This window comes from Chiloscyllium plagiosum, chromosome 42, assembly GCF_004010195.1.
Source record: "Chiloscyllium plagiosum isolate BGI_BamShark_2017 chromosome 42, ASM401019v2, whole genome shotgun sequence".
In the NCBI taxonomy this organism is placed as follows: Eukaryota; Metazoa; Chordata; class Chondrichthyes; order Orectolobiformes; family Hemiscylliidae; genus Chiloscyllium; species Chiloscyllium plagiosum.
In genome coordinates, this window is record NC_057751.1 from 15,090,716 (window position 1) to 15,116,779 (window position 26,064).

The 26,064-nt window shown below is 40.8% G+C and overlaps 1 protein-coding gene across 4 annotated transcripts in view; it reads left to right on the forward strand.

Moving 5' to 3' along the window:
- Positions 1-26,064, forward strand: part of polb (polymerase (DNA directed), beta) — a 109,688-nt gene that overhangs the window by 23,631 nt on the left and 59,993 nt on the right. For all 4 annotated transcript variants that reach the window (XM_043681581.1, XM_043681582.1, XM_043681583.1 and 1 more), the window contains exons 10-11: positions 3,164-3,234; positions 21,689-21,775. In XM_043681581.1, coding sequence (XP_043537516.1) covers positions 3,164-3,234; positions 21,689-21,775 — 158 coding nt within the window. The remainder of the gene's footprint in view (positions 1-3,163; positions 3,235-21,688; positions 21,776-26,064) is intronic.

Genomic DNA, 26,064 nt, shown 5'->3' on the forward strand with positions numbered 1-26,064 from the left:
CAAGAATCATTTCATCTGAGCAAATTCTGTCATTATAACTGACAAAAGTCCAGGAAAAGCTCTTTTATTCCTTTTTATCAAATTTATGAGTATCATAATTATGTGATATAATTATGTAATAACAACACTTGGGGAGAAATAATACAATTAATAAATATTTAGGGGAAAAATGAAGCTGTGAATGGTGTAATCTTGAAATGTAAAGGTAAATTTCTGTGAAAGTGTACCTTGTCAGTTGGCACTTGAAAGCAAGTAATTTTTTTCCTCTCTTCGAAGACCATCATATGCAAGTTGTATAAGCATGGTATTCATTATATGCCAGAGAATTTTTTGTTTTTTTTACAGAGAATCCATTATCGCTGGTGTTTATAATGAGTACCGATTTAAGTGTTTTAAGGGCGATTTTTTTTTGTATTTATTCACAAGATTTGAGCAATGCTAGTAAGTGATATACTTCCATATCAAGATGATCTATGATTTGGAGGCCGATTTGTTGATTGTAAATGGTCTTGGTCTGATGAGGTGTTATTAGAGTCATAGAGATGTGCAGCACAGAAACAGACCCTTCGGTCTAACCCGTCCATGCCGACCAGATATCCCAACCCAATCTAGTCCTACCTGCCAGCACCTGGTCCATATCCCTCCAAACCCTTCCTATTCATATACCCATCCAGGTGCCTTTTACATGTTGCAATTGTACTGGCCTCCACTACTTCCTCTGGCAGCTCATTCCAGATGATATAAGTTGGTAATACCAAAAAACCTTTGAGGACTACTACAGTTTAACTTTTAGATTGTGAAGGGATCGAATTTTGAAGGTAAAAGATGGGCTGCCAATCATATGTGCTGCTTTATCCTGGATGGTGTTGAGTTTCTTGAGTATTGTTGAAGCTTTACTCACCCAGGCAAATGAGGAATAATCCATCACAGTTCTGACTTGTCTGTTGTAGATGGTGGACAGACTTTGATGAGTTAGGAGGTGATTTAATTGGCACAGAATTTCCAGCCTCTAGCCCGTTTCTGGAATGTAATACTTATGTGACTTGCCCAATCAAGTTTTTGGTCAGTGGTGACTCACAGGATATTATTAGGGTGTTCAGCTATGGTAATGATGTTTAATAGCAAAGAGGAGAAGTTATCAAGCCCCTGATCATTACCTGGCACAAGTGTGATGCAGAATGTTAGATTTCACTTTTCAGTCCAAACTTATTGTTCAGGTCTTTCTGCATTTGGACATAGACTTGTTCATTTTCTGAGGAGTTGCAAATTGAACTAAACTCTACAGTTTAAAGTCAGCATCCCCACTTCTGAAGGAATGAAACAGATGCTGATAACTGGGCCTGGGACATCATTGATGACTGCCTTCAAGGATTGAGATGGTTGGCTTTCATCAAACACAAGCACATTATTTTGTGCTCGCTATGACATGGGCCAGTGAAGAGTTTTCCTAGGGCAGTTACTTTCACCTTCGCTTGGAAAATCAATTCTTTTCAACGTTTTTGAATGAAGGCGATAATGTGGTGAGAAATCCACTGGTCCTGGTGGAGCTCTCATAGATATTCTACAAATTCCTTTTCTTGCAATCCACTCAACCTGATTTTCACAGTCCAGCTGCATAATGATATCCCCCACGATCACTGTAACCTGTTGGACAGGGGCTGAGGCTTCTGCAACTCTACCCCTGAATCCCTCTGCTTGCCTCACTCACAGCCGCATCCTCCTATCCACAGGCCAAATTCGAGTTAGTTAGATGAAGGGGTGTGACTGTCTCCTGAAACACAGCATACAGGTAATTCTCTTCCCCCTGATGTGTTGCAATGTTTGAAGCTCAGACTCCAACTCATTGACTCTGAGCCAGAGTTCTTCCAGCAACCAACATTTACTGCAGACATGGTCACTGGGAACTACAAAGAGGTCCATAAGCTCCCACATCATGCAGAAACACATCACCTGACCCACCATCCTTATTTTTAATTAGTTTTGAATTTGTTTTTTATTTTTAACTGTTTTTTGTGTCTCTGTTGATGAAAGTTGTGACCAATAAATTAAATTAGCAAGATTCAATTTAATACATTCAAATTTAGCAGATCCTTTATTAGCCAATCAAACCACAACCCTCATGTGACATCACTTTTCAGTTTCCCCATCAGGATCAGAATCACATCTTTTCAGGCTGTTCTGTTTGCTACCACTCAGCTCTGGTCCTGAAGTTAAGCCCCAAATCCACAAGTTAAGTTTTTATAATCTGTTACCTTCTCAGGTCATTGGCTGCATTGCATTTGTCCTGCTTTTTGTGAGCAGAGAATACCTGGGCAATTTACTGCTTTGTGTTTTTTTTTTATATTAGATTCCCTACTGTGTGGAATTAGGCCCTTCGGCCCAACAAGCCCACACCGACCTTGAAGAGTAACCCATTTCCCTCTGACTAATGCACCTAACACAATAGGCAATTTAGCATGGCCAATTCACCTGACCCCCACATCTCTGGATTGTGGGAGGAAACCAGAGCACCCAGAGGAAACCCACACAGACACAGGGAAAATGTACAAACTCCACACAGACAGTTAAATCTGTGTAGGATAAGCTTAGCATGAAGTTTGCCTAATTGCAGATTGCAGATTTTCATGACAACCATAGTTTTGTCAGGTCCCAAAGCTTTGCTGCATTCAATGTGTTTGGTTGTTTGTTGATATCATTTGAAACTACTCATATTGGCTGAAGGCTGACCTTGGACCACCAGTTGAAACATTTTTGTTTGAAGATGCTTGCAGGTACTACAGCCATGTTCTTTGCAGTTATATACAGAGTTTTGTTGTCATTGAGGTTTCGTCGGTGGTGGCAGTACTTGTTCATGGTGTATTCAGTTTTTAAACTTATGATAGGTCAATAATTGGGCAGTGTCATTCAACGCCATTGGCTGGTAGAGTTGTGATCAGTTGCAAAACAAAGAGAATGATTTGTTTGCGGGCAACATTCATTTTATTACTAGCCAAAACTTTGAGATGGGGATGAGAGCTTATTGAGATCACAGTGGTCGTTTTTGTCCTGGTCAGCTAACATCTATCTGTCTTCCAGTTCTATGCTTCATCACATTTTGAAAGTAGCAACTGCAATGCAAGTTGGAAGGATTCTCCTTCATTATTCTTTCCCTTCATGTCTGCAGGTGCTGAGTCCAGTGGTGATATGGATATTCTTTTGACTCATCCAGACTACACTTCAGAATCATTAAAAAGGGTGAGATCTGATTAACTGAAATACCCTTTAGAAAAATTTCAACTTTGCATGTTACTGGGTGTTCTTTAAATCGGCCAAGTGGATTTTAAAACCATGAATATGATTAAAATTTTAACTGTGCAACAATTGACTTTGAAATCTTCCTCATAGCATAAACATCAATACAGATCATGACCTGAAGTGCCTCTTTTTTTCGGCAATAAATTCTATGCAGTATCCCTCTTGTGCATTTTGTTTAGATATTTTTTTAAAGCTGAGACCATATTGCAAGTTTGCGTTAATACGTCGGAACAGAAGTAGTCCATTTGACCTTTTAAGCCTGCTCCATCATTCAGTCAGATCGTATTGTGCTTTCAGCTCCACTTGCTTGTCTGCACTTTAGTGCCCTCTAGTTTTAGTTTCTTCCAAGAGGAAATATCCTGCATGGGTGCATTCTGTCCAGTCCCCATGAATGCAGGCTTGAATGCTCACTTTCCCCAGTTGTACTTGAGTCATAGAAACGTAGAGCATAAAAGGAGGACATTCGATCACTTGTGCATATGTTGATGCTGTGTGACAAATTACTATTTGGTGATCTAAAACCACGTCTCATACTTGCTAAATGGATTTTTTTTAATCTCTTTCCTCTATCAATATTTTGAAGACCAAGTGAACTGTTTAATGTTTGCTGATCCAAGGAGAACAATCCAAACCTTCAATCTGCCCTCATAACTAAGATCCTTCATCTCTGATAGCATTCTGATAAAATTCCATACCAGCCTTTCAAAAGGTTTTAATCTTTCCTGATGTATCGGTTCCAGATTTGTTCACATTTCTCCACTTAAAGCCCTAACCATTGGTTTAGAATTTCTGGTATGATCTTTTGGGTTTTTTTCAATTCACTCGTGGGATACGGGCATCGCTAGCTGGGCCAGCATTTATTGCCCATCCCAAGTTGCCTTTTAGAAGGCAATGGCGAGCTGTCTTCTTGAACTGCTGCAATCCATGTGCTGTTGGTTGACCCACAATGCCCTTAGGGAGGCTAATCCAGAATTTTGACCCAGCGACAATGAAGAAACAGCAACACATTTCCAAGTAAGGATGGTGAGTGACTTGGAAGGGAACTTGCAGGTAGTGGTGTTCCCATGTATCTGCTCTTGTCAGGGAGCCACTGCTCAGGAACAGGTTCCTCCTTGAGTGCATTTTGTGTTGGAGGGAGGAGAGAGCTCAGGATACGGGGCTGACCAGAGTCAGGGATGCACTGGATGGCCTGGATGATGCTGGCACAGAGAGCGATGGTCCACCTCCAATTCACATCGGGAGCCATCCATAGTTGGACAGACAAGGCACTCACGCCCCATAACCTCATATGCACTCGAGGTGGCTCAGGAGTGCAGTGGACTTCCGGCCGAACTGACTAGTGCCTGTCCCAGAGCTTGACATTGGCCTCACACTGTGGACTCTCCTCTGTGACATGGTGCCCCACAATCTAAGCTATCTCAGGGATATCCTTCCGGTGCCCTTTCAGCTGGCGGAGAGGTGTTATCTGTATGGGCAGATGCTGCATGCCTTCATCTGCCACCCGGACACTGGAGCATAACATTTTCCTCTCCAGCAGTGCCGATCCTCAGTGGAGAGCCCTTGACAAAGGGGACCTGAGATGGAGAGTGCTTCATGTGGCGGTCCCATGCAGTCGATGACTGAGGAAATTTACCAGGTGCCAGACTGTGTGCACGTTCTGTGGCTTGAAAGAGATGGACTTCCACTTGAGTCGTGTGTCTGCAGCCCCTTTTCAGCTTTTTGAAGGGGCTGCTGTTAAAATTTTGGTTGCACTTCAGGCCCACACTCCTGATTTACAGGCACCCATGCAGGAAGGGATGGACAAGTCTATGAACGTTCTCAAGGCTTTGTTCTTGGGCCTGGCCATGATGGCCATTAACAAGTCCAGGCAACAGGCTGAGGAGGGGCTTGTTGTTCCTGACTGTCTGCCCTCCTTTGCCCCTCTTTGCTTCTGTCCGCCTCAAGTATCCCTGACGCTGAAGCACACTATGTTCACTCATATAGTCAAGGCTTGCCGTGACTGATGGGTGCTGGAGGCATCATGAACCTGAACAGTAACATTTTCATTTAGTAATAGGGGAGGCGATGGCCTAGTGGTATTATCACTGAACTGTTAACACAGTGTCTCAGATAATGTTCTGGGATCTGGGTTTGAATCCTGCCATGGCGATGGTGGAATTTAAATCCAATAAATGTCAGGAATTGAAGAGTCCAATGATGACCATGAATCCATTGTCGATTGACGTAAAAACCCATCTGGTTCACTCACTCATGTCCTTTATGGAAGGAAACTGCTGTCCTTAACCAGCCTGGCCGACATGTGATCCAGACCCATAGCAATTTGGTTAACTCTTAACTTCCCTCTGGGCAATTAGGGATGGGCAATTAAATGCTGCCTGGCCGGTCATGTCTTCTTCCTGTAAATGAATGAAGGAAATCTTTTTTATCCCCACAGTATAAGTGTCTGTTTTACCTTTGGAGTTGCTTTTGTTTTTGGGTTGGGACCCAGCAAGAAGGATGTCTTATTTTCCCTTTGCTTCAGTGTTTGACCCATGGAAGAGCTTTATTTCATCAACAAATATTTATTTCACATTTTGATGCCTTGTTGTCCCTACCCCAAGAATGCACAGTGGCAGCAGAGTTGAGAAACGTCATTTTCTGTTTGGTTATTTGTTGTTTTCCATTTTCCAGAGTCACTGGACTTTCATGTGTTTTCAAAGGTTGGATAAACATTTCCTTTTTTTTGTTTTAAAAGGGTAGCATGAGCTTTGCTGTGGGCTTAGCCCGGTGCTGTCTTCATGACTGTCTGATGGGGCGGTGTCTGGGTGGGAGCTTGACCTTTTGTTTAAGAGAGTGGAAGGTGCTCCATAAGGATCTTTGGTGAATTTCTGCAGTGCATCTTATAGATGGCACACACTGTTCCTACTGAGCGTTGGTGATGGAGGGATTGGATATTGTGGTGCCAATCAAGCAGGCTCCTTTGTCTTGGATGGTGTCAAGCTTCTTGAGTGTTGTTGGAGCTGCAGCCATCGATGAAAGTGGAGAGTATTCCATCACATTCCTGACTCATGCCTTATAAATGGTAGACAGGCTTTGGGGAGTCCGGAACTGAGTTATTTGCTGTCGTATTTCTGGCCTCTGACCTGCTCTTGTAGCCATCGTTTGTATGTACCGAGTCCGGTTCAGTTTCTGGTCAATGGTAAACCCAAGGATGTTGATAGTGGAGCCTTTACTAATGGTAACATTATTGAATATCAAGGGTGGTGGTTAGATTGTCTATTATTGGAGATGGTCATTTGTGTGGAGCGAATGTTACTTGCCAATTGTGAGCCTCTACCTGGATGTTGTCCAGATCTTGTTGAATTTGAATGTGGACTGCTGCTGTATCTGAGGAGTTGTGGATGGTGCTCAACATTATGCAATCATCAGTGAACATCTCCACTTCTGACCTTATGACAGAGCGAAGGTAATTGATGAAACAGCTGAAGATGATAGGGCTGAGAATACTCTTGCAGATATGTCTTGGGGCTGCACAGTGGCTGAGTGGTTAGCACAGCGCCAGGATCCCAGATTCGATTCCACCCTCGACTGATTGTCTGTGTGGAGTTTGCACATTCTCCCCATGTCTGCATAGGTTTCCCACAGTCCAAAGATATGTAGGTTGAGTGAATTTGTCATGGGAAATGCAGTGTTGCAGGGATAGGGTACGAGGGTAGGTCTGGATGAGAAGGTCCTCAGAGGGTTGGTGTGGACTTGATGGGCAGAATGGCCTGCTTCCCCACTGTAGGGATTTTATAAAAAAAATGTCCTGGCCCGAAGCTGACTGACCTCCAACAACTGCAATCATCTTCCTATGTGCCAAGTATGACTCCAACCAGTGGAGAGTTTTACCTTCCAATACCCATTGATTCTAGTTTTCTAGAGATCTTTGCAATCAACCAAGTGTGACATCAGCCTTGATGTCAAGGGCTGTTGCTCTCACCTCACCTCTGGAATTCACCTCTGGGCGGCACGGTGGCACAGTGGTTAGCACTGCTGCCTCACAGCGTCAGAGACCCGGGTTCAATTCCCGACTCAGGCGACTGACTGTGTGGAGTTTGCACATTCTCCCCGTGTCTGCGTGGGTTTCCTCCGGGTGCTCCGGTTTCCTCCCACAGTCCAAAGATGTGCAGGTCAGGTGAATTGGCCATGCTAAATTGCCCGTAGTGTTACGTTAAAAGGGGTAAATGTAGGGGTATGGGTGGGTTGCGCTTCGGCGGGTCGGTGTGGACTTGTTGGGCCGAAGGGCCTGTTTCCACACTGTAAGTAATCTAATCTAATCTAATTCAGCTGTTTTGTCCATGTTTGAACCAAGGCTGTAATGAGGTCAGGAACTGAGTGGTCCTGGAAAAACCCAAACTGGGCGTCACTGAGCAGGTTATTGCTGAGCAGGTGTTGCTTGATAGCACTCTTGATGACACCTTCCATTACTTTATTGATGACAGAGAGTGGACATAAGGGGCAATAACTGGCTGGGATGGATTTGTCCAGCTTTTTGTAAACTTGACATAACTTGATTGTTTTCCACATTGTAACGTAAATAACTGTTTTAACTGAACTGGAAGAACATGCTGGAGGAGTGACAAGTGCTGGAGAACAAATCTTCATTACTATTGCCAGAATATTCTCAAGGCCCATAGCTTTTGCATTTTCCAGTGCCTCCACATGGAGTGAATCAAATTAGTTGAAAACTGGTACCAGTCATGCTGGGGACTAATGACGGCTCTGAGATGGTGATCCACTCAGCATTTCTGGCTGAAGATTGCTGCGAATGCTTCAGCCTTATCTTTTGCTCTGATGAGTTGGGCTCTTCCATCATTGAGAAGGAGCATATTTGTGGAGCCACCTCCTCCATTGAGTTTTTAATTGTCCATCACCATTCATGACTGAGTTTGGCAGGACTGCAGAGCTTAGATTTGATTCATTCATTGTGGGATTGCTTCGCTCTGCCTATCACTTGCTGCTTTTATTGTTTGTGTGCACCTAGTTTGGTAGCTTCACCAGGTTGATACCTTATTTTTAGGTATGCCTGACACTCCTGCTGGCATGCCCTCTTGCACTCTCCATTGAAGCAGGGTTGATCCCCTGCCTTGATGATCATGGTTGTGTGGGGAATCTGCCAGGCCATGAGTTTGCAGATTCAGCTGGAGTACCATTCTGCTGCTGTTAATAGCCCAAAGTGCATCAAGGATGTTCAGTCTTGAGTTGCTTAATCTGTTTGAAATCTGTTCCATTTAGCATGGTGATAGTGCCACACAACATGCGGTTGGATACCCTTAATGTGAAGATGTGTCTTCGTCTCCACAAGAACCATGTGGTGGTCTCTCTTAGCTATACTGTGATGGACGGATGCATCTGCAGCAGGCAGATTAGTGAGGATGAGGCCAAGTATGTTTTCCATCACGTTGGTTCCTTCACCACCTTCACACACATTTTAGCAGTTACGTCCTTTAGAAACCAACCAGCGCGATTAGTAGTGTTGATGCTGAGCCTCTGTTTGTGGTGGGCATTGAATTCCCCACCCAGAGTACTCTTGCCAAGTGTTGTTCAACATGCAGGAGTACTGATTCTTCAGCCGAGGGAGGATAGTACCTGGTAATCAGGAAGGAAGTTTCCTTAACCATGTTTAACTTGAAGTCATGAGACTTCACAAGCTCCGGAGTCAATGTTGAAGACTCCTAGGACATCTCCTTCCCAACTATATACTAATGTGCTGCTATCTTGCCGGTGGGAGAGGACATACCCAGGGATGGTGATGAGGATGTCAGGGATATGGTCTGTCAGGCATGATTCTGTGAGTCTGACTATGTCAGGCTATTGCTTGACTGGTTTATGAGACAGCGCTCCCAATTTTGTCATCACTGATGTTAGTCAACAGGACATTTCAGAGTCAACAGGGCTATTTCCGCTGTAGTCTTTTCTGATGCCTAGGTCGATGTCAGGTGGTCTGTCTGATTTCATTTCATTGTGAGATTTGTACTCTACATACCTATTTACACATCTAAGTAATCTGTCTGCTTTTTAACTACTTTATAAAATATTCAGTAAATCTGAACATATATCTCTTAAATTTAGTTATAAGCCAATTGATGCCTGATGGCAACAGTCATGGATGCCCTTATTCTAAAATTCAAATTGAACATGATATACTGGAGATATATGTGGGACCCAAGCAGCATGTTTAAGAACCACATTGCCAACTCAGTGGCAATCTGCACAATCTGAAATTGCATTGGTATATGCATGTGCTAGATGGCAGACATGGGAGAGAACAGGGTGGATTATTATTGGGCTACATGTGCTTTGTAAGTTTTTTTCCCTCAACTGACACAAGGAGAGATTGGGAGGAGCTCTGAGAAAGCGGGAAGCTTTAAAAGATCAAAAAAGCGAGAAAAGTTCAAGGAAGGGGTTTGTTGAAAGCAGTTCTTTTTATTTGACATTTTGTATATTATTTTTCATTGAGAAGGGCAGATTAAGATCACTAGAAACCTTCTTAAATGTTTAATCTGAGTGTGTTTACCTGTGTGGTTTACCATTTGTTTAAATTAAAAGATTGTTTTTGTAGAGAATATTGGTGCATTAATTAAAGGGGGATTGGTTTCAATAAGCAATAAAGCCTCTGACTGCTTCTGACCATCAATCCAAACTATGCTGGATAGAATTTCATGAGATCGTTGAAGCTTTGAAGTTCAAGGTAATTTATCTTTTCATGTGAAGTGCCAGGATCCATGGTGCAGGAAACCAGGAAAATCAGAGAGTAGACCTGAAAACTACATAAAACAAAAGATGGTGAGTTAGATGACTCCCAGTTTGGGCTTTAAAAGCCTGAAGATTATTGAAAGTCGAGAGGTGTAAAATTTTGTAGTTTTATGGCCCAGAAGGGAATTGATAATAAAAATTGGCAGATACGTTTACAGCAATAAACATTTTTGAGGAAAATTTGTGTTTTGGAATTCAGTTTTGAACAGAAACAGCATCCTCGCTGAGAGGCCAAAATTTCCTTAGAGTGCAAATTCCATTGTTTGATCTTAGAAATATTCCCTGTTGAGTGTCATTGTTAGGCATTCTCAATTCTGATGTGTGCAGACATGCACAGTGTGTCTTAACCTTTTTAGCCTATCTGAATCTGTCATTTAAACAACCTACAGTGCAACTTTAAAGGATACAAATGTAATTATGTTGGCTAGGGCAGAATATAATCATTAAATTTCTTTCCTGTGATCTTTGATCACGAGTTGCACCTCAGCAACATGTCGTGGCTTCCCTTCCCAAATTGAAGGATAACAGAGCAGGTGCTTGGGAACACACATCATTCTGATTTGTAGCTATTTTGTCATTCCTTCACTGTCGGTTGGTCACAATCTTCAGACCTCCTCGCATAAGAGCACTGTGCATGTACCTTCGCCACCACATTTCAAAACTAATTAAGGATGGCCAACAAATGATGGCTTTGCCGGTGATATCAATAGCCATAAGTGAATAATACAAGAAAGGTTTACAATTTCTGAATGTCTACTTCACCAGTGGGAGGATATCTGTGTGAATATGGAAACCAAAGTTGAGTGTTTTTAGATATTGCACAAAACGCAAATCTGAATGCCGCTGGTCAGCCTCAAGGTCTGAAGAGAGTTGACTTTGGATCACCTAGAGTGCTGTCTTCATGTCAATCTTCTTGACAAATTGGCCAATAACCTGTATTAGTTGCAATTGTAAGAGACTGATGGTCTCAGGTATGGCTGTTTTTGTGCTGAGTGGGCATTCTGATTTCTTTGTTCCTGATATAGTTCCTCCAAAAGAGATTTGATATTGGCCGGAGGCTCCCTTAGTCAAAGACTGGTCTTGATTGGTCATGAGCTGATGAGGCAGTCCAGAGAAGGTTCATTGGGCTGATTCTGAGTATGGAGGGACTGTCTTGCATGGAGAGGTTGAGTAGGTTGGCCTGTACTCATTGTAATTAAAAGAATGAGAGGTGACCTTCTTCTAATACATAGAATTGCTAGAGATTTGCCAGAGTAGGTTCTGAGAGGTTATTTTCCTTTTGGGGGTCGAGTACCAGACAGCATAATCACAGAGAGATGGGTCACCCATTTTAGACAAAGATGAGAGTCATTTTGTTCGCTGAGAGTGATGTGTCCATGGAATTCTGTAACAGAGGACTGTAGAGGTTGGGTCACTAACCATATTCAAGACTGAGTTAGATTTCCAAATAGTATGGAAATCAAGGATTATGGGTAAAAGGCTGCAAAGTGGATTTGAAGTTTGTCAGCCATGATCTCATTGAATGACAGAGCTGATCCTGAAATTGGTTGCTGTTTGGTTTCGTGACTTCCATGTGCTCATGTCAAGGGATAACTCTATCTTAATTGCAGCATCTTTCCTTGATACCAGTAAATTGTCATTTGAACTCCCACTGTAATTAGGTGGGCTGAGGCCCCACACCATGACTGCAGAAGTAAATGGTTGAGAAATTCAAATGTCTTTTTAAAATTACATCAAGCACACAGCCTCTGGATAAATCAAGAAGAATTAAATTGCCTTGCTCATTTTTAATGAACTCATGACAAAATGCTGTGCTCATTTCTTTGCTGCTACTGGCTTCTGAACAGTACTATGCCCATTCATGTGTCTGCATTATACTGATAAAACAGCAGAGGGCTCTCTCTCCTCTTGTTCAGAAACTGTTCCGACATTCTGGTTAATCTAGAGATGTGAGGGGGTAAATCCTCTAGTTTTTATATACAAACCTCAATTGTATTTTTATTTTCTTAAATTCCTGGAAAGAGATTTTGCAGCAGGGATTTACATCTTTGTTGTGCAGCCATATGGCAATACAAAACAAAAAATAAAACTTGAAAGCTTATTCCTCTAGGGTTCGTCTTGTGTATTGGAAAAGGAGAGTAGATTCCTTTGTTATCTATGTATGGAGAGTGAATTACAATATTAGATTAGATTAGATTACTTACAGTGTGGAAACAGGCCCTTCGGCCCAACAAGTCCACACTGACCCGCCGATGCGCAACCCACCCATACATTTACCCCTTCACCTAACACTACGGGCAATTTAGCATGGCCAAATCACCTGACCTGCACACCTTTGGACGGTGGGAGGAAACCGGAGCACCCGGAGGAAACCCACACTAACACGGGGAGAATCGTCAAAACTCCACACAGTCAGTCGCCTGAGGCGGGAATTGAACCCGGGTCTCTGGCGCTGTGAGGCAGCAGTGCTAACCACTATGCCACCGTGCCGCCCAAAAGGACCAATCCAAATAAGGCAAAATTTGGACTTGCTAATATTTAATTAAACATTTTTTGATCAAGTAGGCTGCAAAACAATTCCATCTTAACAAAAGTAATGTGAATCCAGATACATTTTTAAAATGTTCTTGTTACCCACAGAACATCACTAACTTACAAAAGGAAAATATGCCCTTACATTTGGCAGAGTGATACTATTCTCTTTACGTTAAAGGTTGTCATGGGCTTAAGACTAAATGTGAGGAGATTCATCTTGTAAATAGCTTATAAAACTGGCAACCAATCCTTGGAATTGTTTTGAAGATGTGCTGTCCTTTTAAACTGAAATGTTTTGATATTTTTGGAAATTACTAGACACACAGTATTGTATCATCAGAAACGTCTTTTGCTGAGTTTATTGGAGACATGGTAAAGAACAAGAATACCATGCAAACACCTGCCAGAGTTACGACATTACAATTAAACCTTTCCTTACCACTCCTGGGTAGTTTGTAGATTATTATTGTTTTCATCATATGCTGAAAAGGCTGGAAGAATTGAAATCCCTTTGCACAAACTTCTCAGATTCATTTCCTCCTCAGTCCAGGAATTTCTCCTCATCTCTGACTTAAATTAGATCCTTTTTTGAGCTTCTGCTCTCTGGTCCAGACAAGGGGAAACGACCTTTCCTCGTTTACCTAGTCAAGTTCCATGACAATCTTGCATATTTCAAAAAGGTTGCCTCTCATTCTCCTGAATTCCAGTGAATACAGGTCCAACCTTCTCAAACTGTCCTTACACTGAACCTTCTTTCTGACTGTCTTTCCTTAGTGAAAGGGTCCAAAACTCTTCATAGTATTCCAACTGACTCATGGTCTGACTCATGTTTTGGATAGTTTTAGCAAAACTCCCCGACTTTTTTACTCCATTCTCAAAATTGTCTGTTCTACAGCATTCTGCAGTCTTTTTCTGTTGAACTGATATTCAGCTAATCTGTTCTTCCTGCTAAAATGCATAACCTCACATCTTTACACATTCTATTTTCATCTGCCAAGTTTTTGTCCACTCAATAACCTGTCTATGTCCATTTGCAAACACTTTGTGCAATCCTCACCAGTTGCCTTGACACCTATTTTTGTGTCATTCACAAGCTTAGCTTTCGGGCATTCACTTTCCTCATTCAAGTCATTAATATATATTGTGAATAATAATGGCCACAATACTCCACTAGTTTCAGGTTGCCACTTTTAAAATGCTGTCCTTATGCCAACTCCGTTATCTAGTAGTTCACCAATCCTCTGTCCATGCTCATATTTTATGCCTAACACCATCAGCCTCAGTACCCTAATGTGCAATACCTTATCAAATGCCTTCTGAAATTACAAATGTACTCTTTGTTTCCTGCTTGTTACCTGCCCAAAGAATTCTGGTAAATTTGTCAGGTGTAGTTTCCCCTTCAGAAAGCCATGTTATTTCTGCTTGATCACATCTTTACTGTTACATTCTTTCTAAAAGACTCTATCATTTTCCCAATGACAGATGTTAAGTTTAATTGGTCTATAGTTACTTGTTTTTTTATATCTCCATGTTTAAATGCATGTGTTATGTTGGCAGTTTTCCAATTCTGTGTGATTTTTTCAGAATTTAAGGATTCTTGGAAGATTACTACCAGTGCATGCACTACCTCGGGAGCTACCTACTTCAATATCTTGAGGGTGCTTCCCATCAGGCTCAGGGATATATCAATCTTTAGCCCCATTTGTTTCCCTCATGTTTTCTCTCTGTGATAATTATTTCCCCTTCCCCTTGATTATTTAGGAATTTTGGAATGCTACCAATATCTTCTGCTGTGAAGACTGATGCAAAGTATTTGATCTCTCTCATTAGTATTTTTCAGTTGTATTTTATTGGTTTTTAAAACTTTCCTAATTCTCTGGTTTACCACTACATTTTGTCCAATTATCTTCTTTTTTTCCTTTCAATTTGATGCTATCCTTAACTACCCTAATTAACCATGGTTGGCTTATCCCCTACCTAGATTCAGTGTTGTCAACAGGAAAGCAAAATTGAGAGATTGGCAGGAAGTGAAAATTGAAAACAAGAGGATGGCACTGTATGGGCTGTAACAAAAAGGAACTGCTATGAATACTCAGCATGCCAGACAGCATCTGTGGAGAGAGAGAGAGAGAAACAGAGTTCATGTTCTAGCTCAGTGAATTTCCTTCACAACTGGAAAAAGTCAGTGAGCTGTATCAGCTATCAAGCAAATGCAGGGAGGGGGTGGATGCAATGGTAGCTGATGGGTGATGTGCAGATGAAAAGAGAAGACCTGTGACAGGGTGAACAGCAAGCGTGATCCAGTGTCAGAAGAGATAATAGTAAAAGTCAAAATGGGGATTAAAATAAGATAAGGAAAGAAATTCAAGATGGAGTTGAAGAAGAATAAAGAAGATTTTGAAGAATTGTAACCAACAGTCATTGATTATAAAATAGGAACTGTGTTTATCATTAGACATTGGTGAACACTTCACTGAGTCCAGAAGGCTGTGAAATGCCTAATTGAAACATGAGATGGTGTTGCTTGAACTTGATTGAGCTTTACTGGTATAGTGTATGTGGGCATTTGCAGACAATTCACAGTGAGTTTAGGGTGGAGAATTATGTGGCAAGTGACTGGATGCTTAAGCCTTTCTTATGAACTGAATGGAGATGTTCAACAATCAGGTTTGTGTGAACTGGAGAACCCATATCATGAGCCGTGGCTACATCATACTGATTTGAAAGGAGTGGTTGGTGGGAGCAGATGAAATTGCAGATTTTACACCTCCAGACTTTGATTGTTGTGTTGTTGCAGGGTATCACGGAGTGAATGGTCATTTTGGAAGGGAGGGAAGAAGTGATTGAAGGTGCCAAAAATGGTGGAGGTATTTTGTTACAGGTGGAGTCTAGTTGGGTTGAACTGTTAATGTGAGGAGAACCTTTTTCCAATAGGATGGATGTGGTTGAAACCCTGTCATCTAAGTTAAGGAAAACAGCAGACTAATATTGATTAGGAGAAAAACTGACAGAATTGAACAAAGGAGGTGGGCTGGCAGGAATTTAATTAAGGGAGAAGTCCCATGTACTATCCTCAGAGGGACTGAATGTCATTGTGAAAAAGAGATGGTTTGAGTCAAAAAACTGGGAAAGGAGGTGGACACTGTTGGAAGAGTTGTGAATATATAGAAGAGATTGGAGATGGGGAGAAACAGTTGTCTGGGACAATAACAGACTGAAAAGTTGTATCTATGCATGCATTCCTGTTTGTGCATCTGGGGAAGGAGGCAGAATTGAGATGTTCAAAATTGCCGACTAAGAAATTGCACAACTTGCGGGGGCTAAGATCTACAGAGAAGATGCGATCAGTGATGTTCGGGGAAATTATAACAAGATATTCACTGGTGTGATCATATCCTAGGGAAAATAAGAGGTGTAACTCAATTCGATGTAGCCACTGCTCGTGATACGGGCTCTCCAGTTCACACAATCCCATTCAGTCCATAATAAAGGCTAACCTTCACAAGCTGAAGACATTTGTTCGCTATGGAACAACAGCACCACTCTGTCAGCAGATATAGTGACAGTTGTCCAGGTTGAACTTCAGAGAATGGAGTGGTACAAGGTTAGTGGGAGCTCAATTAGTTTGTGTTGGCATGTAGAGAAGTTGAGATCAATGGTCAATGGTCAATGTTCATGCTGCAGTTTCAAATGACAAGTTCTGGAGAGTCAACAAGCCAAGCGATTGGTCCACTTGGGAAAATAATTCTGTAGATTGGATAAATGGTCTGTTGTGCAGGGAGAAAACTCCTGACCAAAGAAGTGAGCTATAGTCAGTCTGCCTTGAGAAATGTTTAGTTAATATGAATGAGTGACAACTAATCACTCTATGTACATCATTGCATGTTAACCAGGAATGTGTTCTTTGCTGGAAACTGCGCTAACACAGCTGCGAGCCAGCAAAAAAAAAGACACTTGTCGTATCCCATAAAGTTCACATTGACTAATGGTTATGTTGGAATGATTTCAAGGCTGTAATTTTATCTTCTGACATGGGGTGGTTACAAACTGTTCAGATTTTTCTTTGAAGTTTATGATACGTGAATCCTTGAAGATCATCTTTATTTGCTTCTGGGTATTCACTGTACTCAATAGAATTTATAATTCTTTATGCCTTCTTTCTCAAAATGAATTTTGTCTGAAGTATCAACCTGTTATATGTATTGAGGATCTTTTTTCTGGACAAAGTATTTTGGGTGCCTCACAGTTGTATAATTATTGTATTTGAATATGCAGAGAGGCATTGGCATTTGTGATCGTGAGATATGAGCAAAACAAGAGTCAGAGGTAGTGTGATGAACTCTGATTCGAATGAAGTAAATATCAAGATGTTAAAAATAGAAAACCAAAAGAATAGAAACAAAGAAATGAAACTGGATGGACCACCAGGCATTGACCTAGGAATTAGAAAAGACAATGGCAGAAACAATCCTATCAACCCTGCAAAATCTTCTTCACTAACAACTTGGTGGTGGGGGGGGGGATATTCAAAATTGGAAGAGCTGTTCACACTAGTCAAACAAGAGCTCAACTTACTCATGGAATCATGCGTGACACACACTGTCTCAGGCACCACCGTCATCAGCCTTGGATACATCCCATTCCCACCAGCAGGACAGACCCAGCAATCCCATGGCTTCAGATTCAACACAGGTAAGGAAACATCCTGCTGGTTGCCATGTACTGTTCTCCGCTGATGAAACAATACTTCAAATTGTTGAACAAATGGAGGAAGAGCTCAGGGTGGTAAGGGTATAAAATGTATTCTGGATGGGGATTTCCATGTCCTTCAAGAGTGGCTCAGTAATAGTTCTACTAATAGAGCTGGTTGAGTTCTATAGGACACGGCTGCTAGACTGGGTCTGTGGCAGGTGGTGAGGGAACTAACTTGACCTCATCCTTACCAATCTCCCAAATGCAGACACATCTGTCTGTGATAGTATTGGTGAGAGTGACTACCACCCAGTCCTTGTGCAAATGAAGTCCTGCCTTGTTGAGAATACTGTCCCTCATGTTGTGTGACACTATCACCATGCTAAATGGAACAGACTTCGTGTACATCTAGCAGCTGAAGAGTGGACATTTCTGAGGTGCTGTCAGCCATCAATATCAGCAGGATGGTACTTCAGCACAACCTATGATTTCATACCCCACTTGAACATTACTGTCAAGTCAGGGATCATCCTTGCTTCAATGGAGAATGCAGGAGGGCATGCCAGAAGCAGCACCAGGCATATCTAAAAATAAGATGAAGCTACCAAACACTACACTACTTACTTGCCAAACAGCATAAGCAGCAAGTGACAAAGCAAGGCAACTCCACAACCTGTAGATCAGATCTAAGCTCTGCAGTCCTGTCACATCTAATCATTCAAGGTGATGGACAATTAAACAACTCACTGAAAGAGCAGGGTCCACAAATATCCCATCCACAATTATGGAAGCACCCAAACACTGCAAAACATATGCTTGAAGCATTTTGCAATCATCTTCAGCCAGAAGTGCCGAGTTGATCCATCTTTGCCTCCTCCAGTGGTCCCAGCATCACTGATGCTAGTCTATAGCTAATTTGAATCACTCCACATGACATCAAGAAATGGTTGGAGGCATTGGATAGTGCAAAGGCTATGGGCTGTGGCAATAATACTGAAGACTTGTGCTCCAGAACTTGTTGCTCCCCTCGCAAGGTTCTTCCAATACAGTTACAACACTGGCATTTGTGAAAATATGTCCAGGTGTGTCCTGCCTACAAAAACCAAGGCAAATCCAAACTGGCCAATTTCTATCCAATAGTCTGCTCTTGATCATCAGTAAAGTTTTGGAGGGTGTTATCAACAGTGCTATCAAGCAGCATCTACTCAGCAATAACCTGCTGAGTTATGCCTAGTTTGGGTTCTGCTAGGGCCACACAGCTCCTGACCTCATTACAGTCTTGGTTCAAACATGGATCATACAGACGAATTCCAGAGGGGAGGAGCGAGTGAGCGCCCTTGGCATGAAGTCCGCATTTGACTGACAGTAGCATCAAGCAGCCCGAACAAAACAGAAATTATTGTGTTTGGAGGCAAATTCACCACTGGTTAGAGTCATAATCTGCACAAAGGAAGATGGTTGTGGTTGTTGGAAGTCAGTCATCTCAGGTCCAGGACATCTCTGCAGATGTTATTCAGGTACGTGTCCGAGGCCCATCCATTTTTAGCTGCTTTAGCAATGTTGAGCAATATTCATGACTCTGCAGATAGTGAACAGACCATGTTCAAATGTAACAAGGTTAAAAATCACACAACACCAGGCTATAGTCCAACAGGTTTAATTGAAAGCACACTAGCTTTCGGAGCGATGCTCCTTCATCAGCTGATAGTCGCTCCGAAAGCTAGTGTGCTTCCAATTAAACCTGTTGGACTATAACCTGGTGTTGTGCAATTTTTAACTTTGTACGCCCCAGTCCAACACCGGCATCTCCAAATCAAATGTAACAAGATCTGGACAACATCTAGACTTGGGCAAGTAGGAAGTAACATTCGTACCACACAAATGCCAGGCAATGACCATTTCTAATAAAAGACAATCTAACTGTTGCTCCTTGACATTCAATGGCTACCAGTGAATACTACGCTATCAACATTCTGGAGGTTATCATTGACCAGAACTTCAATTGGACTCGCCCTACAAACATAAGACTGTGTCAAAGGCTCAGAATACTACAAGAAACTTACCTCCTGACTCCCAAAGCCTCTCCATCATCGATAAGGCACAAGTCAGAAGTGTGATAGAATACTCCTCAGTTGCTTGGATGAGTGCACCCTCCAACAATGCTCAAGAGGCTTTAATATCATCCAGGACAAAGCAGCCTGCTTAATTGGGATGACACCCACAAACATCTACTTCCTCCACCATTGATGTTCAGTAGCAGATGTGTACTATCGACAAAATGAGTGCAGAAATTCATCATGGATCCTTAGACCGTACGTTTCAAAGCCACAACCACTTCCATCTGCATGGACAAAGGCAGCAGATAATGGTAACACCTGCGAGTTCCCCTCCAAACTACTCATTATCCTGACTTAGAAATACATTGCAATTCCCTCACTGTCGCTGGTTCAAATTCCTGCAATTCCGTCCCTAATGGCATTGTGGGTCAATTAACAACACGTGGACTGCAGCAGTTCAAGAAGCAGCTCGCCACCAGTTTCTCGAGGGCAGCCAGGAATAGGCAAAAATGCTGGCAGAAATGTCCATGTCCCATGAATGGAAAAAAAACAATCATCTTACAAAAAGTACATATTGTTCTTGTGATGGTAAAAAGATTGAAGGATGGAAGTGATATGAATTTCTTAAATATGATTTTTCATGCAACTGGTCAGAATGTTCAATAATTGTTGCAAGACAACTCCTAGAAATGAGAGTTGTACTCAAGCTTTGCAGGCACTGAAGTTGATGAACATTCATCCAGTTATCATTGAATGTTCTGATTTGACCAACTTGAGATGAATTTCTGTTTCAAAATCCAAGTAAAGATTGTTAAATTGTTTTCAGAAACTTGTTGAATTTGCACCACAGAGAATATCCTGTTGCTGCCAATCAGAAGTCTCTTTTAAAACTCTAAGTAAAGAATTAAAGAAACTTTGAATTGAAGAAACTAACTAGGATATTCTTTCTAAAATGTCTTTAGTTAATAATGAAATATTTCTTCCGAGAAGTATATTCAGCCTATTTTGTTTTACCTTTAGGCTGCATTTTATTTATGTTTCATTTCTTAATTTAGATCAATTTCAAACTACAACATGGGGACTATTTTCTTTAAAGTTACATTCAGAAAGTTTTAATGCCAAAGGAATGTTATTTCTAATATCACCACTTGCAACTCCATGTATCTCTTTCAGGTTTACTTCACAAAAATCATTGCTGTCCTTGGCATACCAGTAGTATCCTAAAGGAGGAAGTGCATTTTCTGCCAAAGGAATGAAAACAGTTTATAGAGAAATATTAATAAGTTAGGTTATTGGGCAAAAAGTTATCAAATGGTGTATTATATCGGAAAATGTAAAGTAGTTCATTTTGAAAGGGGGAACAAAAGAATAGCATATCATTTAAATGGAGATAAACTGCAGAAAGCTGCAACTCAAAAGGGACTTTGGCAGAATTATACATCATGCACACATGATGCACTAAAAGCCTTGAGTATGAGGGGCTTGGAGTATAAATGTAGCGAAGTCTTTCTGCAGCTGGATGAGATACCGCTGAGACCACTTCTGGAGTACTGTAAGCAGTTTTGGTCCCCTTATTTAAGGAAAGACATTATTTCATTGGAAGAAGTTCAGAGAAGGTTCACTGGTATGGAGGGATTGTCTTGTGAGCAAAGGCTGAACACGTTGGGACTTGACTCATTGGAATTTAGAGGAATAAAAGGTGATCTCAACAATACATGTCAGATTCCTAAGGGGCTTGACAGGGTAAATGTTGAGAGGATGTTTCCCCTCCTAGGAGAATTTTAGCATAAAGATTGAAATAAGAAGGAATTTCTTCTCTCAGAAGGTTGAGAGTCTTTGGAACTCCATGCCACAGAGCTGTGTGGACAGAGACCTTGAGTATTTTTAAGACCAAGATAAATTCTTGATAAGTAAGAGAATCAAATGTTACAGCAAAAACACAGTTAAGGTGGATGTGAGAAATGACAGATCAGCAATGATCCTGTTGAATAGCAGAGCAAACTTGAGGGGCCTATTCTGTTCCTATTTCTTATGAACTTCTAGCATAAATATTTATTTTACGAAGACACAGCAAATGAATTTTCCAAACTTGGTTTGTGGCTGTAGACTGCTTTTTGAGTTGTGTAATATTTGGGTGAAGTATGGTAACAGGAGCAATTTGAACCAATGAGAACATTGTGCAATAAGAGCATTGCCATGGTTGTAAAGCACCAATCAATTCATGTGGAAGTTTTCTTAGGTGATAAATAAACCTACTGACTGCACTAATAAATAAATTTTATATAAGTTAAATATGCTGTAGCTCTGACTTTTTTGTTGGATTTTATCTTCAGCCAAAGCTCCTCAATCCAGTTGTGGAATGCCTGGAAGCGATAAATTTTGTCACAAACACACTTTCCAAAGGAGATGCCAAATTCATGGTAGGTATCAATTTCCTATTCTGTACCTTGAAAATTATGGGACAAGTTAGATTGTATATCCTTTAAGAACTTTTTCCCAGATTTTTCTTGCTTTAATATTTTAGGGGTAGTTAACCTGATTGAAATAAATGGTTAGTATACAGCTAAAATAATCGAGGGATGGATTTTGAGTGAATACTTTAAACATTCATAGACAAGTACCCTACAACATTAATTGGGAGCCATTACTTATTTATCACAAAATGTGTTGTATTTCACTACATTGTTGGGATAAGGAAGGAAGACCGAACGAATTTCTAGAAACCAACAGCAAAATTATTCCAGTAAGATGTCTTGGAGGATTATGTGCGCTTTTATTTTGTATTCAGTTTGCCTAGAATAATTTACATAGTTGTAAAAGGACAGATTTTGAAAGAAAAATGCCTTGCTCTCCTGACTTACTTTTTTTTATTTCGCAGCTTATTTAGTTAATTGTCATTTCATTCTTGTTTCTTTTTAAGCAGCAAAACAGATAATAGAGTATTTAGCATTTTCAGTGTTTTAGTTGTTAAGATCTTGCATCCAAGTGAGCTGTGGGGGCAATATGGTGACAGTCGATAACTGGAGTGTATTTGGCTCTTGATACTAACAATTCCCCTAGCATAGAGATACTGCTGAACCTCAGATTCAAGGGTGATGAGACAAATTACAGAATTCAGGTGAAATTTCTGTCTTTCTGGTCTGCATGACTGTGTTTTGCTGAGTAAACGTGTGAGTTCACCATATCTAAATTTGATAACTTCTTCTTGATTGGATCCTAAGGGATGGAGGGTTTAGGGTTTTTATATCCATCTTGTATCTTTAAGTGGAGCAGAAATTATTTTCAATGTTTGATATCCAGTGCTTGATGGATAGACCTTTTGGGAGGGCTGAAGCTATAGTTTCAGTCCCTGCACAATCCACTCCCCCAACAAGCAATCCATTCCTCTTGCTAGTGACTGACTGAGTGTGAAGTAGACATCCAGCATTCTAACGGGGGGGGGGAGTTGTGTTTAGCCAACTTATTGCAGTTTTTAGAAGAGATAACACAAAGGGTCAATGAGGTAATGCTTTTGATTTGAAATACATGGATATCCTGTAGGCATATGATATAACACTAGATAACAGACTTGAGGAAAATGATAGGTCATGGTATAAGGCAGACATGATCACCATACATATAAAATTGGTTGAATATTAGGAAATGGTGAATGGATATTTTTCGGGCTGGGGGATGGTTTGTAGTCTAGTTCCCCATGGGTCAGTGTTGGGACCCTTGCTTTTCCTGGTATGTATTAATGATCCAGATCTGGTGTGTAATGAACAGTTTCAATGTTTGCACATGACATTCAACTTGGAGGAGTTGTAAACTGTGAGGAGGACAGTGTGGAACTCCAAAGAGACAGTGACAAGTTGAAGGGAGTGGGCAGATAGGTAGCAGATGAGATTCAATGCAGAGAAGTGTGATGTGATGTGCTTTGGTCGGAAGAACATTGAATTCTAAAGGAGTGCAGGAGTAGAGAGACCTGGGTGGAAACCTACACAGATCACTGAAGACAGGTGGATAGGTAGGACAAGTGAAAGAGCTTTATTAATAGGGGCATAGAGCAAGAAGATCTCACTGTCTAAAGATTTGGTCAAATTGGTGTTAAAGCTTTTGCCCAATTTGTTCATATGCTTGCAGAATCATGAACATTAAACCCCAGTCTTCAAGAACAACAAAAAAGCAGCACGACAGTCTGACTAGTTGACAACAAAGCCCCTTAACCATGATAAATCTACTTTCATGGTGTCCTGAAATTGCAGATTGTGAGGCTAGATTTTTAATGGTTCAATGGCTGGCTATCTACACAAGTTATCTCAAATCAAAAGTACTGTGGACACTAGAGATCTGAAGCATAAATAAAAAGTGCTGGAGAAACCTCGGAGGTCTGACAGCATTTATGGAAAGTGAAAAAGAGTCATATTGGTCTTGAAACTTTAATGCAGATGATCTTGTTTTGATTGTTCTCAATCGTGAAGCATTCCTGTAGTTGTACTAACATTTAGGTTAAAAGCTTTCATCTCCATTTGCCAAAGTGTTTTTTTATAACTGGAATCATCATGTAAGTAGCTATTTTACACAAGGCAACGTCACTGATTATTATACATCTGTTTCAGAGCACATTGGTCTGATGTGTGTGTGTTCAGGAATTGCTGCAGTCTGAGACTTGTGGTTCTTTGAAGACCATAATCAAACCTTAACAAATGGGCAGAATTTTAATACACATTAATCAATCTGCAGCTTTGCCAAAGATTGCAAGAGGGCATACTTCAGTTTTCATTTTGATCTTTGAAATCAAAGTTGGCAACATTCAGCTTAAATTGCTTCTTTCGCTATCACTTGGTACTTCCATTGTGTCATTTTAATCAATCCTATTCTTGCATCTGATCTGAGAGAAGTTTTGAACTTTAAACACACGTTTTATTTTAAACCTCTTTTTGAAGTGTCTGACAATGTGATGAAGTATCTGTAAGAATGCCCAAACAGGACTGTTTTACACCAGATGTTTGTTCATTCACAGATCATCATCGCGTCAACTGCTGGATTTTTTTAAGCAGCTACTATAGTGGCTGTTGAGAACCCGAATTGGTTGTCTGCACTTTCCTGACATGGGTGTGAAGTATATTTTTTAACAACATCAATTTTAAATTGGGTGTTGAAATACAATCACAATTACGGTGTCTTGTAAGCATCGATCACATTAGCCAATGTCATTCAGTCCCTGTTTTACTGGGCAAAATGCCACGTTTGATTGGCAACCCACCTTCATTACAAAACCAAAGGTGTCTCTGGACTGAAGCTGTTTCAATTCTGTTTTTATGCTGACATCTTCTGTTGTGGCTGTATCTCATCTTACCAGTTAAACCAAAGTCTTCATTCTTTGGAAATGCTGCCTTTTAGAAATTAGAACAGCAAATGGCAGCAATTAATTTTTTTTTCAAGGAATACTAGATTGTGGCTGTCATGTAGGTTTTGAATCCTTGACCTCTGGAACAATGGAAAGTATGCTGATATGATAAGGAGTAATCAAGTAGTGAACGAATATATGAGAGAAAACATGGCATTTTGCATGACAACATTGAGGCCCTTTTAGAACTGTATTTTATAAATGTTTTTAAATGGGCAAAATAGATTTAAAACTAAAAAGAGAGTTGTGCATTTTTATGAAATATTGAAGTTTCGTTTCTGTATAAAATACAGCCAATTTATTATCCTTTTAATCACTAAACAGCACTGTTCTCTGATATAGTTTCAATGTTTGGTTGGACTCTAATTGATAGAGGCATTGCTAAGGAGAATGAATCAGTTAATGATGATTGACAATTAAATGCCACATTTTGTTTAAATTATAAACAAGGCAGATTGATTCTGATTGGTGAAAGCAATGCTCTGAGAAATAAACCAGAGAATGATTGTCACCTATTTTAATGTGTTGGAACAAGCCGGATATGTGCACATTGATTTTCGTGTCAACAGCAGGGCCCTGTGTATTAATATATGTAGCTTCCCAGTATGTGCAAGTACAGGTACACAATTCTTTATCCGAAATCCTCGGTACCAGCTGGTTTTCAGAATTCAGAATTTTTTGGATTTCGGAATAAGTGACAGTTTAACGGTGAAATTTTTAAAAATCCTAAGAACAGCAGATGCACCTGAGATACTAAGAGTCCTGAAACAGAATTGACGCCTGCCGATGCTGGGCCAGGCCCCCATATCACATCTGAGTGATGTGGGTCGAGTGGGTACAGAGTTGGGTTAATTATTTGCACACCAAACAATCTTGTTCAGGAGAAAAAGACTTCGCGAAAACAACTTTGGATTTTGGAGCTTTTCAGATTTTGGGATTTCAGATAAAGGATTGTGCACCTATACTCCATACTACAATCCCAGCTAATGATCCTAAATCAATTGTCGGCATAATACTTCCAGTGCTGAGGAGAATGCAGGTAAATGTGAGGTTATCCAGTTTAGTAGGAAGAACAAAGGTGCAGTCTATTTCTTAAATGGGAGTGATTAGAAAGTTTTGTCTCCGAAGGGACTATAGGCCGAGATATTCAAAAATTGCTGAAAGCTAACATACACCATCTGAATTGCAGCAAGCAATTCAGATGGTGCTTGAAATGCTGACCTTTGTCATATGATTTGCGTTGGAATATAGAAGCAAAGAAATATGACTTCAATTATGTAGAACACTCGTGAGACTGCAGCTGGGATATTGTGTACTGTT